This window comes from Adelges cooleyi, unplaced genomic scaffold (genome assembly GCF_023614345.1).
Source record: "Adelges cooleyi isolate 19-005CV unplaced genomic scaffold, UGA_ACOO_1.1 ACOO_flye_CR_arks_rails_tigmint_CR_PRNA_248, whole genome shotgun sequence".
NCBI lineage: Eukaryota > Metazoa > Arthropoda > Insecta > Hemiptera > Adelgidae > Adelges > Adelges cooleyi.
Window position 1 is genome coordinate 764,215 of NW_026095913.1, and position 18,446 is coordinate 782,660.

The window sequence follows — 18,446 nt, forward strand, 5'->3', positions numbered from 1 at the left end:
TTAGCAATAAAACGTGCCTTAAAAAATAGCATATAATATAAGTCACAAATCGAATTGTAGCTCGTAATATTTAATTAGTAAAACATTGTTAGAGATGTTAGTTTATATTTCAGTCTTATAATATCTTAAAATACCATTTTTCGTAGATAAAAATAAATTATGACTAAGTTAATATAAAATTAAAGGTTATGATTACTATAAAAAATGTAAATAAAAGTCTGAGATAACTTGTAATTGATTTATTGCTTAAAATGTATGTTAGATTTATCAACCATTTTAATGTAAATTAAACAACTTTTTTTTAATAATTAACTATTGTATGTTATGTTGATAAATCTTAGATTCGAAACCCTATCGAATTGTCAGGTAATAAATAATAAATAATATTTATAACCTTATAACATTATTTTAACTGGGCCTAAAACCTCAATAACAAACATAAATAATACTCTTAAACTTACAAGTTAATAATGTTACGATTATTATTATTAATTCTTACTAACAATATGGCACATTTGATACATTTTTTTTCTAGTTTTTAGTTACATTTTTTAATAAAATAATCTCTCTTTAAAGACTTGTATAAAGACCTACCTATAATAAGTCAATAATATTATATGATATAAATTTAATATCAATAATTATTATTGTAATTGATAAGATAAATCGATATCGATCAAGACTTGTAATTATTATAATTCCAACCACATAGTGGTTCGTTACAAATAATATATATATAAAAAAAAAATGAAACAAAAATAACAATATTCATTCATAAACAAGCAAAAAATGTATGAATATACTATTTTAGTATTAACAGGGTGTTGGTTTTGACACTGGTGTAGTAATGTCTGTTTTCTCTGTCACACTGACGTACTGTAAGTCACACCACCCACGACGTTCTGAGACTCATAAATTCTCAGAATTTTTTATGTCATACCTATACCAGAATAGAGACGTCTAGCACTGGCTTCGGAAATCCGAAGTGTCCAGCATTTTCGGCAACATCCTCTCGCTGTTCGTCGAGTTACGAAGGTACGTTTGCGGGGGTTCTAGGTCACAGCACGGTGGTGGCCTGCAGTTTCACGTACCTGGGCCTTTGGGCGCCGTTGTCTATAGGCGGCACGGGCAGGAAACACTGGTGGGTCTGAAGGACGTTGGTGTTGTCGGGCTTCTTACACGCTTTACACGCGGTCTTGTAAGCCAGCAACACAAACAGGAAAACGGTGGCCGTGCACGTGGCCGACAACAGGAAAGCGTAACTCTTGGCATTCAGCAGACCGGCCAACCAATCGCGAGAGGCCGGACTGTCCACCGAAGTACAAATCATGGTGTCCTCGTCGTCGTCTGGGAACTTGTTGCCGACGCTGGCGCATATCTGATAGGATTTTTCGGCCGGCAAATCCGTGACTGTCGTCCAAGGCGCCGTGCAGTTCAACCGGTGCCGAGCCACTGGTTTGGCCAGGCTGTACACGGACAACGTGATGGTGCACTTGCCAGAGTCCGCGTGAGAGGTCTGTAGCAGCTGCAGGTGAACCGCGACGAACAGCGACGAAGGCGACATGAACGACGAGGTGATATTTTGGATGTTGGGTTCGAGTCGACCGTTGCCAGCGTGGTGCAGTTGATTGGCGTTGGGGACCAGAGCTACGTTGTCGCTGCAGCCCAACACCATGGCCATCTCGTCCGATTCGTCGGCGTAGCCTTCGATTAACACCAGACAGTACCTGGAAAAAAAATGTATTCAAATCAAGAGTACAAGAGGAGGGAGGGGGGGTTGAAAACTTCTCGGCGCCGCACCGAAGCCACCAATACTGACCTGTAAGTGTGTGCCGGTTCTAGTTCGCTGGCGGACAGAGACAGCGTCAAACTTTTAGCGTCTGGCAACTGCGACGAGTTGCACCGCACTGGCTTAGAGTCCAGCAGCACCTCGTGATTGTCCACGTGTTCGTATATTACCAGGGCCTTGCAGTAGTACGACACCACCGGCGCATTTACCGACCATCCGAGACTGATGCGCATCCCGTCGAACTGGTAGGAACGCAGCGATATTTTCATACCGGAATATGATTGCAACATGGTCAGCGGACCTTCCGGCGGTGGCACGCTGTCCTCGCCACCGCACACTAATTTCGTTAACGTCAAATCCTTGAGCAAACCGTTTTCCAGCGTTGGAGGCGTGGCGCACACCGCCGTATCGCTGGCTGTGGACACCGAACTGTGATTGGACAGCCAGCCGGCAAAGTACAACAAGCTGCAGTCACAGTTCAACGGATTGTCTGGAAAACAAATTTCGTTCAATCGTTAACGTTTGAACAACAGTGCACTGCAATATATTTTTAGTGTAAAACGATGATTGTTCGCTTACCCGACAGAGAAAGACTCGTGATGTAATTGGCGCTGCTCAGAGCCCCGTCGGCGATTATAGATATGTCGTTGTCGTCGAGCTTTAAGTCTTGAACGCTCTTCAACGGTGCAATGAGATCAGAAGTAAGGCTCCTCAAGAAGTTATGCGATAAATCGAGTGTCTTCAGCTTGGTCAAGTGCGACAGCGAAGCACTGGACACGGCCACAATGCGGTTGTTAGCGAGATCCAAGTGCGACAGCGTGGGCACAGCTCTGAACCCGTGATCTTCGAGCACGTCGATTTGGTTGTGGCTCAACGTTAACGATACGATGTTCTCGAGACCAGCAAACGAACCGCGACGCACGCTGTTCAGTTGGTTATGCGCCAATGATATGATCTGCAATTTGGGTAACCTGGGCAACGTGCTGGGGCCTAGTTGTCCGGAGAGCAGGTTGGAACTTAAGTCCAGTTCGACGAGCGACCGGAGTCCTTGGAGATGAGACGTTGACGCCGATGTGAGCAAGTTGTTTTGGAGGCGCAACACTTTCAAAAAAGGCAAGTTGACAAACGCGTCTTGACTGATGAAACGGATGGAGTTGTTGCTCAGATCCAAAAACGTGAGATTCGGCGAACCCTGAAACAGTAATTTAATAGTGTAAATAAACAGTCCTAGCAAAACCTAAGTAGTGTACACAATTTAGAGTGTTGAGTAGAAAACGTTTGCTAAGTAGTTTAAACTCTTCAAAACGGCCTAAAACTCTTGCAAAAAAAAGCGTTGTGATTGAAACTTATGAGAGCTTGAAGGAATTTTGAAGGTTATGTGGTCAACGTTTCCTTCCCGACATACCTTAAAAGAACTGTTGTGGACGGTGTGCAGCTGGTTGTGGGAAAGGTCCAGTCGCTCCAGGCCGATGAGGATGGCCAAAGCGGCGCTAGGCACGCGTTCCAACTGATTGTTGGGCAGACCTAGGGCCTGCAGAGGGGACGCGAGCCCGGCGAACGCGGACTCCGACACAGATTTTATGTCGCCGGACGACACCACGAGACCGTGTAAGGACACGCCCTCCAGCATGCGAGCCGGCAACGAGGCCACATTTTGGACAGTGCAGTCCAGCAGAGACACGGACGTGGCGCCAGAGAGGTTTTTCAACGCGGCGGCCACCGTCTCGAACGTGGACTTGCCGCCCGTGCACCGCAACGTGTGCGGTAAGTCACAGGCGCACGACACGTTTCGCACTTCCGGACACTTCCATTGGTCCACTTCCGTCTGCCGTTGGCCGTCGTGCTCTTGGCCGGCCACGCACAACAGCAACGCTACGACGACGGCCACGGCTCTAGCCGGGAACCGCATGTCTTCTGTGCTGTGTCTGAAAAAACATGCATAAGTTATGGTCAAATTAACAATAACGAAATATTACTACATTTTAGGTATTGAAAAAAACAACGATAAATACACATGATAGGCGATATAAAAGGAGATTGGGGACGACGTGTTGCGGTAAAAAAAAAACGAAATAAAGAAACCTAACCCCGGGGCTTCGACAACTGCACACACCGTTCTATTGCAATAATAATTAGACGGTCGGTCGCTGCGGCGACGACGACACGAGCTTGGCGCTGCTGCAGCTGTTCCAAGTTTGGCGGACAAGCGAAACAGGTTGTTATGACCATATTTGACTCGCGCCGCCACTGCCATTTGTGCGTGTGTGTGTGAATATTTTATTATTTATGATTGTGTACACAAGACCGGGTGGACTCGTTATATTGTCGGTATTGTAGAAAAGTCTTGTAATACACACACACACGGGCCGGACATTCCAGCATAAAATATAATATTCCGCAATGGCCCCCTCAGTGTACTACAGCTATCAACGGCGGTGGTTTTTTTTTTATAAATCTTCTTTTCAATTTGCCCTCTTCCTCCCAGTAAGTACGTAATATGATGCGCACATAAATTATGTGTTGTTATAATATACAGTAAACGGCAAAGCTGGTAAAATTACACTTATTCTCTGCGGCGGCCCCGCTAAACATATAAGTAAAAGTCATATTTTCGCTAATCGACGTCACGCGTTACCCAAAGCAATACCTTTACAGGGACAAGAAATAATTTGTATACCTACACTAATATGCCCAGTTTAATAGAACACACACAATTTTTTTTTTAAATATAAACCACACTTCACGTGTCACCAAAGTTTTCGGTTTGTGTGAAAACAATAAAATTAACAATATAAAATAATATCACGGTATGCAACGAGCCTCTTCAGTGGCACCTATCCCGTAGCAAAGGTGCATTGCACAAGCGATACCTTAAAATACAAATTCTGTCAACGGTTAGTGGTGGTCCGAAATAATTTTCATGTTTTCAGTACATCATATTTTTAGTCAAATCAAACAACGGTTAATTGAATGGAAAATACTATTTATCAATATTAAATAAATGATTATAAGAAAAATGTTACACCAAGTGAGAAACTTGAAAATTATTATAAATCAAAAAGTGTACTTGGAAATGCAATTTTTTCCAGGCAAATCACAAATTAGTTTTAATGAGTTTCTCTCGAAGACCAAAGTTATTTATTTAAATTTTAATTAAGAATAAAACTATTATTGACAATATTTTATTTCCACACCTTATTTTAAACCATAACGACTATACTACTTCTAAGTATTAAATATTTATGATGGTTATCAAACTTTTAATAAAGAATTATGACAGAGATGAGTAAAAGTCCCTTAACAAACTGGCCACATCTAAATCAATCCGTGCTTGGAAGCAATAACAATATAGTCTTAACAACTAGAAAGTACCTACATTGATATAAATGGCATATTAAGCAGTTATATTTTATAAATATGTATATATATATTTTTTTTTATTTGACCAAAACGTAAATAGAACATAATTTTGGTTTGTTAATTTGTTGTGACTTGTATTCACAATTGTGTAGGTACGACTCACATTGTATTAGTATTAGTGAAATAATTAAATAGTAGGTACAAATTTAAATATAAACTCCAGCCGGTGTATAAAAAAAATATATATTTTTTTTTATGGCGTCGATGTCGACGAATTTGATTTTATCCATTCGTATAGTTTCCACGATTTGTTTTGTAAATTAAACTATTAAATGGTTTTCATAAAAAAAAAATACATGAACCGTCAGAAAAACATAATGTTTTACCGGTATCGGTTGATTTCCTTTTTATCGACAGTCAACACAATGTTATATTTTCTTAATCGAGGCAAATAACAAATTGTTTTTTTCTAGAAGGCAAAAAACTATTTATAATATAATACATTCATAGCTGTTAAAGTAGCAATATTAGGTACTATACCGTAATGTAACACATTATAGTGGTTTTAATTTTGTCATTAAAAAAAATATTATAAGCGCCTTCGACAGCCGTACACACGAATATTGAATTTCACGTGTACTTAATTTTTTTCCGCAATAGTTAATTTTCGCAAACGTAAGCGCGCGTTTCGGTACCGAGAAAAATATATGGCCGAGGACAAAACGAGAGGTCGGTTTTTTTTTCCAGTAGTGCTCGTCGTTGTCAAGTCTTGAAATCTATATTATTATTATACATCCTATGATCGTGTGTGTGTGTGCGCGTCCGTCTCATTGTGTGTACATGGACATTTCCTGTAAACGAGCGTGGTCGGAATAGAGTAGAAAAAAAATTCGTTTCGAAACAGCTATGCGCAAACACGCTTGCACCGAGTAGGTATAGGAAAGTATAATATTATATTATACATCCGTTTAAGTCGGGTAAATCGTCCCCGGGCACGTACAATAATAATAATAATAATAATATACAGTACACTCACACATACACTGTACAGAGCCATTGACCATTGCGTTCGTATATTTTAAATACATAGGTATATTTTTTAAATACACACAACAGAAGTACTTGCCTCGGCCAATCGAATGATGGTCGTGTGCATTATGCGTGCAAGTCTGTTAACAACTGTGACCGTCATATACGATCACTCGAAGGGTCTTCTTGACTATCAACTACATCATAATATATATTATATAACACAACCCAAGTATATATGGTTAGGTTGTAGCCATATTCTTATAAAAAATAATAAATATTAACTTTATTCAAATATTATTCAACGTTTTTTTTTTATACGATTAAATTACAAATAACATGTGAATGACAAAATTTATTTGAATAATCGACAATTTTTTTTTAATCAAATACAATAATTCGAATTAGTTTTTTGTTTGAATAATATTTTAAGTAAAAACAATTTCGAATAACGACCAGGCCAATTCAGCTGTACACGCGCGGCGTTTCGAGTTCCCCGCAAGGATCGAATTTGTTTTACAGAGAAATCCTATTAGGGACTTCGGACCGGATTCATTAATGAAACGACTACCCGGTTTTTTTGGAAATAATAAAACCCCCTTAAATATGTTAACCCGACATGTCAATAATTCATCACCGTTCTAAGTTACCTAAAAAAACGTGTGTGGTGCACATTCTCCAGACTCTGTGTAGGTGTGCGCTTATGGGACCAGTATTCCTATGTAGTATCAGTATACCTATATAAAAAAAATGGACATTATGTATGTATCCAAGCGCACATATCGTTTAAAACGGTTGTAGTTAACGATACTAAATTGAAAACCTGTTAAATTAGAACTCCCGGTAAATTATATCGATCATTAAGCTTTTAATAACGATACGGTGTTATTGCCGTGGGCTTAGGCCGCGAAATTTAACCGTTTTGCTTACACGGTTTTACATAGCAATGTCTTTAATATTACATAATTATAAATGTATAGTGTTTACCAATAATTATGCGAACAGTGAATGCCAACGGCAAATATTAGTAAAACGCAGGTGCGACGTTTTTTATATTAAAAAATTGTATTTTCCCCCTAATACTGCACTTGATCACATATCTAAAAGCATATATAATATTAGGAATATATAATTGTTTTATTATACTAACAATTTTAAATTTTGAGAAGATTTAAAATTCTTTCAGAGGTAGCGCCAATAATTTCCATTACTTTTCTTAAACATATAAAAAGTGTGTGATAAATGATAATCATTACAAAGTAAGAGTTTTTGCTATATAAATTTATATTATTGCAATTTCTTCGGACAATTCAATTTTGCAATCAGAAATGTCAAAATTGAAATATTTACTACTATAGGTACTTGAGTTTTTTTATGAAAATAAGTGCGTATTTATAATAATTGTATCATATTAAGGTTAATAATAGACCTAATCCAACTGTTTTAAACGCGAAATATTATTATCTATAATATTATTCAAGTGATAAAAAACTGAAGGTTAAAACCAAAATAGTTTTAATTTTTGTCCTTTATTATATTATTATTATTATATTATTTTAAATACTAAATAGTAAACCTATAAAGGTATACTAAACACGAGACAAAGCCAAGCGGTGACGATAAAATATACCGGGGACAGGTAACACGAATATTTTAATAACGTTTTGGTAAACGTATATAATATAAATATATACAATATGTAACACATCAACTTTGTATTTCGGTTCGCCTACAAAAAAACAACCGGCGAAACTGTACAACAGCACTATATTAATATTATAAAGTATAACTAAAAACGCAGGTAACAGCGACGGCTATTAAATAATTTTGACAATATATATATATATATATATATATATATATATATATATATCACAGACACATACTATAATAGGCGGGCATGCTTATATACAGTGGAGAGAGTGAGAGGGCACAATTTTTGTTTATACCCGCACACAATGAATCCCCGGGCGGCTGATGGTGCAAGGAAGTGTAGGCGATTGAAAATTAACATAAAACACAGGTGTGTCCCAAGGAGCAGCGAGTGGATTTTATGCTCGGACACGAACCAGTCCCCCAAGATTGTCAGCGTTTGTACATTGGAATTATTACAGCAAAATCCGAGACGATAATAATATTGTGTGGCCCCAATTTAATAGGTAGGTATGCACTCATTTCGACAGCACATCCTCTACACAGAGAATAGAATAATAAAAAAATCAAAACAAACGGAAAAACAACTAAAAGAGAAAAAAAGAGCATTGAGTTGTGTCATTTTACGGTCTCACCGCACCACGGTATTAAAATAATAATATTTGTATTACTACAGTGATAATAACAACAGCTGTTCTACGGGCTAAGCCAAGCCAGTGGAAACGACACCCAGTGAGGATGTTCTCCGCTGCTAAGCTTCATTCGTAAATAACTAATTTGAACATTCTATACTGGTACCCCCTCCCCCTCTCTTCAGAAAATAAATCCTGGTCACACCATTGCGGGTTGTACTTGGAAAATAAACGGAATTCTAGTTGACTAGAACTCACCTAGCCTGAAGACTAGGGACAATTGAATTATTCAACATAAAATCAGCAACAATAATCGGGGTTAAAGTGTACGCACAAACGACTGCAGGCAAGTATATCAACTGTAGTCAAGTTTACTGTCAATTGTGTACGTGTTCAGTGTTATGACTTATGAATGTACTTGTAAATTCATCGATATTATGACTATGATAAATGTTGATAACTATTATTTAACGTACATAATTACAAACCCACATATATGTGACTAGGCAGTAGTAAAAATTACAACTACCATAAAAAATCGCTAACCGTGGGCATTGAAAACTGAACGTTTTATTAGTTTTAGGAGTCAATACGCCTGTGTCGAGCAAATTAGTTTGTAGTTAGTTTAACGTCCACTCGATACTAACCGGAAACGATAATTACCTTTCAGATGTTAAACATAAAAGAAAATCAGGAATCATATTTTAACAGTGCTTCTAAATAAAATATAACATATTGGTCACTGTATACAATATTTAGTATATTTTATATTAATTAAAGTTAATGGTGGAAGATCTGCCAACAAATTTTATTACATTTAAATTGTTATTATTATTTTATGCAACAGCGTTGAGCAAAAAAATTATGATTAACCTATGAATTATGGTTATACTTTATAAGCACTATATATTACATCTATAACTTAGGTCTTAGAGTTTATACAATTCAACGTGCTTGTGGAATAAATGATACCGAATGTTGATGTAGTGTATGTTTAACTATGCAAAATGCTATTTAACGTAATTAATCACAGCCATGATTAATTTCATTTTTTGACAGTACTTTTGACGGTTAAATTTTGATCCTATCACAATATATTTTATTACAGATCTTTGATTCTAAAGTATTGGCGAATACCAACGAATATTAGAATATATACATTGAGTTCTATAAATCAGTAGTTATGGATGGAATGATAGATGAATATATAAAAAAATGTTGTCATCGATTAATATTGGATTTTTTTTTCTTCTTACACTGATGTATACTAAGCTGTATAATAAGCGCTTGAAAACCAAAGGACGCTACTGATGAAGACCCCCCACATTAAGTTATAAGGTATGTACTTGAATTGCTGGACACTATGTCTGTAGCATTACATTGTAGTATATAGAAGGCTGCTGCAGCCGAAGACGAAATGCGGTAAAATCAAATATTTTTTATATGGGAATTTTTTTTTTTTGCGTATTTCTGCGTTTCTCGGTAAACCGTGCGACCGCGATACCATATTTGCACTACCGGTGGTCTATTAAACAGGCATACGGCGATCGGCATGCGGTCGCGTTTAAATATAATTTATTAAAAAAAAAAAAAAATAATAATGTAATATACGTGTAAAGGGGAAAAAAACTAAAGGAAACGTCTCGCCGACTTGTCATAGCCGTCGTCAAAGAAGGACGAGGGCGGCAAAAATTAAAAAAAAAAAATTAAAAAAAGTGTACGGTCGTATACCAGTAGTTGATTGTATATAGTATATTTTATTTTCCCTTATAAGCCGGGTTAGCCCTCCGGGTCGAGTTCGGTACGCTACTTGAATTCCTAACACGAGCGCAAACACGGTGAATATATATAAATGTTTTTTTTTTTGCTCACTCTTCTAAAAACGTTTTGAAAATCAATTAATCTCGTTTGTTTTCCCGGTACCTAAGTCGTCTGTTGCCCCTGCGGCCGGTCGAGTATACGAGGTATAAATAATTGATGATAGCGGACCGATTATTCTATTTGATTTTTTATATTATTATTATTCCTTCGTCGATCCGATCGCCGCAGTGTAAGCTGTACAATCGTCGTAGACCGTAGTATCAGAAGAAAGATATTATTATGGTACCTATCTACGGTAGCCGGGCCTTTTTAAGGGTCTTGCCGTGTGCGCCCGGACGCGGCAACCGTATAATAACCAACGTAAATAATAATAATAATATAAACGCTTGTGCGTGGATAAAACGACGGAAATTACAATACAATGGAAACGGAGCGACAACAGCCGAGAGACCGGTTTGTCGGGATATGTGACTCGAGTGTCGATCACTCGGTTGTCCCAACTTACATACACACACATCTATCTATCTGAAAATCCTACCGTTGCTGCCGGACACACGGGATGCTTTCATGATCGTAACGACCTGACCAACAACAATAGGAACAGTATATACTGTATATAATAACAACAACAAGAGAAGACCACGTCCACGTTATAATATATTATTACAAGACAAGTATAAAATACATAAAAAAAAAATGTTTAAAAAACTGCAGCGAACCGAGCACGTCGTCGATTGAACCGCGGAAAAATATTTGACGACCATGTGAAGACACTCTATAACCTGGCGTCGGTCGGGTAAAGAGAGTTCGACGCACCGGCAAAATTCATTTAGTATACCTAGGTATAACTATTACGAGTTACTACTAAAGGCAAGAAGTAGTATATTATTATGCTACTTTCATAAGCATATAATATACATTTAAAGGCCTATTAGTTATTACCCTATGACTCTTTGGACTTGAACTTTGCCACGACTATTGGCGGGTTAAGCCTAAAATTACCCCCCGGCCCCCTCATGAATTCCAAAAATCGAAGACCCAAAGCTGTAGTAAGAGTTGTATGTAAATATCGTATACAGACTTAGTGGGATTATATCTATAGTGGGTATAATAGCTGGTGTAGTAATGCTAACAGCTGTGTGGCGAGGACCACCGTGTTGCTGTGTAACGATTATGACTTATGAGTACAAATACAAAATATTTATATACAAAGCGTCCTAAACCGGAAGCTCGTTACAATGCTAATTGACTAACCGCCTCCTTTTTAACTTGCACGTAAAGGGTTCACGTCCGTTTCCAATAACGATGTACACGGTACGCGTTGGACACGGTTGTTACAGTGTCTGAACGTAGTACAAGCGCCTATTTTATTGACTATAGCATAATATAATATGATATATTATATTTAAGTTATGATAGCTTTAGAGGTCGTCCGTCCGGAGGAATATTAGTGTCCAAATTTGTTCAGGTCCTTTTGTAAAAATACATACGGAATTCAGCGATGATGACGATAATAATAATACTAATTCAGGACTGGCCTGGTAGTCCTACCAATAGTTGACACCTGCCGTTACTCATTGTGTCGGCGAGAAAGGTTGATATGCACCGGTGGGTTAACATCGAACACGTTGAAGTTGCCAAGCCGTGGATCGAGGACATATTAACAATCACATATTATAACACAGGGAGACCCCGGTGATGAGTATTTCGGTCACAAAAATTTGTAAAAACCTTTAGATACAAACAATTATTTTATAATTATCGTACTCGAGTAGCTTTGATAGATTATTTAAAAGTTCAAATCGAGATTAACCGCTTTACGTCATAGTAAGACTGATAGTTGCATTATAGCGGGTAGCAATAACCATTACGTGGCGTTTAGCACGAATAATTTGCAATTAATAACGCGTAGCTACAGTAGCGTATTATAATTTATAATAACAACTAGAACCTATCAGAATAGTGGAAATTCACAATAAAGCAACGACAATGAACTGCGAAGACGACGACGACAATGATGATGATTGATAATAAAAAAATAATGCGGCGTTATATCCTGACGGTAACTTGGATTTTTACACAAATATCGTTGTTGTCCTTGGATGTATGAATGAATAAAAAAATATCATAATGCGTTTGTACGGTCGATTGTGTGCAGCAAAATATTATACAAGTGTCTAAAGTAAAATAGCTATAATAACAATACACCGTGGAATTGTTGACTTAAGTGTACCGCGTTTAAATATTATTATGTACATGAACGCGTGGTCGGCGAAATTGATATTTTAATAACATAAAACCGTAGACTTTGGTATTTAAAAATTGTATTGAACGACACAAAGGTCGTTCACTGGTGTATAAAGTCCTGGGTTCTTATTTTTGAATTTGTACCCTTAAAAGTCGCAGCAAAAAGCTAATAAAATAAAGACTAATACGAGTAAATTCAACAAAGCAAAAATAAAGGCTTTTATCAAGTTTAAATATAAATCATATTTCAATAAAAATGTCTGCTGTGATAAAGTGGCAAATTGATTATTATGCGTACCTATGAATTATACAAAGGTCATCGCAAAGTCTAAAATTTACATACAGTAAAAACAATTCATGTTCATATTCTATTTAAATGCAATCCTTTTATAATCTAACCGCGCAGAAGCAAAAGTAAATTTATAATCTTTGACAACCGTTTAGCCATATACGTGATATACTCCCAACGGCCACCGCGTACAAAATAATCATGCATTATTGTATACGAGGTGTGTCACATCAAGCTGACAAATGCAACAATATTTTTCAGTTTTTTTGTATAATTCGATTATCAATATTGAAGACTAAAGTTCAAATAAAGGCACTTGTATTTTTACTTCAACGATAATATTATTCGTGCTATTAAAATTAGTATTATGTCCAAAGATCTTAAAATCGGAAAAACCCAATAAAAATTTCCATAATACAAAACCTATTTATATTTAAAACATATTAGTACCTACAAATTTACAAGTATCATTTAAAGAATATAAAAATCCAATTCATAAAATACAAAGAAAAAAAATTATAAGTAATAATAAGAGCCATTGAAGAGGACGTGCGGATTCAAGGTTGTTTCTGTGTCATATTTATCAATGTACCTACACATTATAAACCTGTACGATACACAGATAATGTTATGGAAATTTACAAGCAGACAAAATAAACTAAACATTTTATTTAAAGAATGTAAAGGTGTATTAGTATGTATATTTTTTAAGCTGTATATAATTAATAATTTGATTTAATGCGATAGGTTATTTGGCTTACTATTTATATTTTTTAACAAAACTAGCAATTGTTCGTCCTAGATTTATTGATATAGGTAAGTCATGCACCTTGAGAAGACGATGGCTATAATATAACGCATAGCGTGCAGACCGGTCGATCGACTCGATTTCATCAACTTACCGTTTTCGCTAAACAAACGGTCGCTACAATATTATTTTTTTAAGTATATGAAAACTTTCCCTCGCGCATGAAATTTCTATAGTATGGCGCTTTGTTTATTTACTCACATAAACGCCGATTTTCACCCATCTAGCGCGGCGAAAGACAAATTAATTTATATATCTATATTACTATAGTCTGAGATAATTTGTTCCATTTGGTCACTATTTTTTTTTTTATTTTGTTAATTTTTTATATTTTTGCAAAGCGAACAGAGAGACTATAAAGTTTGAACAAGTAAATTGGGTCAATTGACGATTTTTTTTTCTTTTTTAACAAAAGTGTCCACTATTCAAGTCACTATCCGAGCATTTATTATTTTCGCGGTTCGGTAACAAATATAATAGATTAATTGTTCATCGTCTATTAATGGTAATTAAATATTTATAATAACGACGAAGATGATGATAATATAAGCGATCCATTGTCCATATGGTGCACCGTGTCGACGATAGGATCACCCCGCCGACGACAACGTGGCACACCTCTCCCTCCTCCGCTATTCAAATGACTTGTCGCGCCTAAACGCATTTTCGCCTCCGTCCCCTGCAGCAGACGTCGCACAATTCCATAACGAGAAACACAGCGTAGGCACTGAGCACTTCCCCAACATCCGGAATTCATAATATATAATAATCGACGCACACCACACACACACACACACACACACTGAATACGTGACAACTAACAAAGATTTTAAATTTTCTCATAAAATAACATTTTGTTTTATTAATTAGATATACAGTCTGGCGGTATTGAAAAAGACCCCCTCTCCCGACTGTAATGGCAAAGAATGTTATGGGAATTCTTCAACGGTCGCCTCCACATCCGCACTATATATCCGCCATAAAAATACAATATATAGACAAGTCCAGTTGATTACAGTAGTAAATATTAAAAGTACCGCAGTGGATTTGGTAAATCGGGTACCATTTTATCATTTTTAAGTAAATTGGATCCAACCTATAAAAAAGAAAGTGGTAAATTGAGTCCCAGATATAAAAATTAAATACTCAAGCCTATTTTCATTACACAGGAGACGCTACGCTTAGGTTGGCTGGAAAGTCTCCCAACAATTTTTGTTTCTTAGTTATAGACTTTTGCTGGATTGCATTAAGAATTAATAAATTTAATGGTTCATTAAACGTTTAGTGAAAGTTTATACAACCCGACATTAATAAAGTCATGTCAACATTTTTGATTTTTAGTTTATAATTCATTTTTTCAAATGAATTCTTATCTAATCACCTAGAATCTTAATATATAGGTAGTTGTATTTATCTTAATCTTATAAGTTTATACTTATTCAATGGGCAAATATTCAAATCATAGTTCCTTCAAGTCTAGTAATATGTTTATTATTGAACTTTGTCATATGTAAGTTATAGTTCAAGAATATATTTTCCATATGGGAAACTCAATTTACCTACACCCAGTATCAGCTATCAGAGAAGATTATCAGTTAGTAATCCATTGAGCATAAGACACTCGTTATCTCTTAAAATAATCACAATTTTGTAGTTTTTAATTTTTGGGACACTTTGGTCTACGTTATTGAAAAATATTAGACAATATTCGAGTTTTTATTTTTTTAACGTCGAAGTTATAAATTGAAATTTGACATGAAACATACATTTAAAAAAAACCTAAGCACGTTGAGTGCACAATGAAATCCATACTTATTGTTCATAATATACATTTCTTATTCTCCATTACAACCCTCGGACAAGTTCCATTAATCGGTCATCGATACAGCTGAATAGAAATAATCAGGTTAAAGGTATCAATTATTGCTTATTAATCAATGGGATATAATTTTACAAAAATAGTAGTGTCACACACTTACGGCGACCGATACCAGTAAGTCTCATAATTTATATGCAAACGCGTCCAAAGGTTTATTTCACTTTTCTGGTGGGCGTTGAATGTGTATTGGCCAACTCTTGTCGGTTCGGATTTGAAGTAGGCATGCATTATTATTATTATATTCTTTTTAAATATGCAAGAGTTTCTCTTGGCCTAACCTACGAGATGCGTGGGCCGCATAACCTGAATGGCGAGCCCACAATAAGATGTAGGTACGTATATTATATCGCCTTGGTTCATAAAATAAACCTCTGTACGATATTCGGTTTTTTTTCTCTCTTAGCAGTTTGCGTGCGCGCGCAACATTTACCATCGTTTAACGGTATGCATATTGCATACACATACATCTTCATATACCTACACCTATGACTATATTATACACACAATTAACAAACCATTTAAGTACTGTCAAATAATCGAGAAAATTAAAAAGCAGATACATTCCTATAGGTTAATTTTCCCAATGAAATCTCAGTTTCATAAACTCTAAAAAAACGTCCCAAAAGCCGAAAATATATCAAAGAATACAACAAGACGATTATTAATCATAATTATTTTGATCTCAGATTGAATTTTATTTACCATCACAGTTAAATTGTATTTCATTTTATTTTTGGCCAACGTTTCAAGTGATGAGAACACCGCCAAAAGGGTACAACCGTTGAATTTTTAAAAAAACCTTTTTTTTTCAAAATTGTTTTTCTATTAAATTGTATAACTCTATTGTATCTACATCATCCATGCAACACGTTTGAACTACAGTTTTTTTTATTTTGCTCTCTTGTCAAATGTTATAAACATCACGTCTAAGTTGGTTAAAATTTGTAAAAATTGTATTATTTACAAAATGTTCGGTCACACCTATAATATTTACATAGAGGCTTTACCACTCGTATAATTCTGATTCTCATCGATTTAATTGTAAACGGATTAAGGTACATGTTTTGTCCTTGGGTATAATCTGTTTGCAACAAAAAAATAAGCACCGAATATTTTACGAATAAACTATCAATGATATTCAAACATTAGGTATGATAAAATACTAGCGATCATTCACTTTTTAGTTTCACTGTGCAATATTATAACTGTTTGTAAATAATGTTTATTCGACTGGATAACCGATGATGATTTTGATTAATACAGTTCTTGTGGTTACAGAGCTACTGGTACCTAAGTGCTATTTATCTCTATACTTACCGCCCCCACATTAACAGTTGTTCCCGCCAAATCGGGTCTATAATTTATAGACGAGTTACTAGACAGCTGGTAGGTTTACGCCCGCACTTGTTCAATATAGCAATATTTCATTCGTGTGGGCAAGCGGATATAATAATAATATATTCTTAAACCATATTATTATTATAAGCCATTGAATTATTATGTATAATACCGATTATCAATATTTTATTTAACTCATTCATAATTTCATAGACACCAACTATGCTTTTCACTTTAAAATTTACCTACGTTATTTATAATATTCAGAGTAGGTACTTTTGAATTTGACCTTCTTCATATAGAAGTGCGATCTTTCTAAACCCTGTCGTCCACGTCCATACTTTTTAATTTAAAATCGATTAATTGGAAAAGACACCAATCAGCTAAGTTGTAAAACCTATTAGGTTAGGTTAAGTAACGAATTTAGAGCGATCCCGATCAAACAGATGAAACAACAGTAAAATATAAAATCGACTAGTGATCAAAGATACCAAGCTCTGATGGATTTTTACAGGGGCCCCATATAGTTTTGATTACCTACATATTTAATACTGTGGAGATGAGTATTATAGCATACCGGCTATGATTTTGAATAAATTGCTATTTTTTTTTGTAAATAGCAAATATTTAATTTTTAAAAATGCATTACTTCCTGTGTACTCTCTATTTTATTAGTTTTGACAGTTTATTAATATTTTGTTAAAACACCTATTCTTTTTTTTTAAATGTCAGCTAGGTACATTGAACAGAAAAAAAATTCGGGTTTTTCGAAATAGGAGCTTTGATACCTAATAAAATTATACATCTCCACTTAATAGGTTAATATTAGGTAACATATTAGTTATAACCGACTACTTCCTACCCAAACACGAATGGTTTGATTTCCAGTGACTATAAAACAGAACACACGATTTATAGTTAAATCTCAAAAATTATTTGAAATAACAACATGGAAAGTGTACCGTTTTGGTAGAAGGAATGCATAATTACTCTAATCGTCTTTCTAGTCTCTAAGTCTCCATGGTTATTAGAACCCGTCACAAGTGGATATAATCGTTTGAATATCAATTTTCGATAGGAAAAAAAACAAGTAAGATTTACATCACACCATTTTCGATGGGCTCGTTTGTCGTGACTTAATAATGACGTGTTACTGATTTGCAGGCATAGTACCTATTTATTGGTTAAAACATATTATTATTAATAAATAATAAACAACAGAGGGACTCACTTGCTAATTATCAACAGCGGTTCGGTTTACTCTGCGCCGGCGAGTCGTAGCTTTGGATAATTATTCGCCTGGCACAAACCGTCGGTGAAGATCGAGCAGCGACAATGATTATTTTTCTATTATTATTTCGATAACTACAATTATTAATATTGACCAATGTAGTACATCCGTTTACATCCATGTCTACACCTTGGTGTGTGTAAATTGGCACCGGGGCACCGATGGATCACACGGCGATGTTGAGCGCGCTTCTCGTTCACATGTGTACCGCACGCGACCGACGACCGTACAGAACTGAAGGTGCATATCGTATACCTAATGGTCATTCACAGAGCGTACACGCGGTTTGCTACGGCCGAATAAAAATGAT

General features: G+C 35.8%; 2 protein-coding genes across 2 annotated transcripts in view; one reads left to right on the plus strand and one right to left on the minus strand.

The window, feature by feature from the left end:
* The window catches only part of LOC126837403 (trans-1,2-dihydrobenzene-1,2-diol dehydrogenase-like), a 284,532-nt gene that overhangs the window by 85,059 nt on the left and 181,027 nt on the right, over window positions 1–18,446 (plus strand). The window lies entirely within an intron of this gene.
* LOC126837399 (leucine-rich repeat-containing G-protein coupled receptor 4-like) lies at window positions 474–18,370 on the minus strand. The gene is made up of 5 exons (XM_050571307.1): window positions 18,077–18,370; window positions 3,195–3,714; window positions 2,369–2,981; window positions 1,820–2,279; window positions 474–1,727 (listed from the first exon to the last, which is right to left on the minus strand). Exons 2-5 carry the CDS (start codon window positions 3,696–3,698, stop codon window positions 1,058–1,060), a joined length of 2,247 nt encoding a protein of 748 aa, XP_050427264.1. The 5' UTR covers window positions 3,699–3,714; window positions 18,077–18,370; the 3' UTR covers window positions 474–1,057.

Bases quoted from the DNA above. Each gene is read 5' to 3' on its own strand.
- LOC126837399 (XM_050571307.1), bottom strand. From the start codon at position 3,698: ATGCGGTTCCCGGCTAGAGCCGTGGCCGTCGTCGTAGCGTTGCTGTTG. The intron at 2,982-3,194 runs GTATGTCGGGAA...TTACTGTTTCAG, and splicing joins TCCACAACAGTTCTTTTAAG to GGTTCGCCGAATCTCACGTT. The intron at 1,728-1,819 runs GTCAGTATTGGT...TTTTTTTTCCAG, and splicing joins GAACCGGCACACACTTACAG to GTACTGTCTGGTGTTAATCG.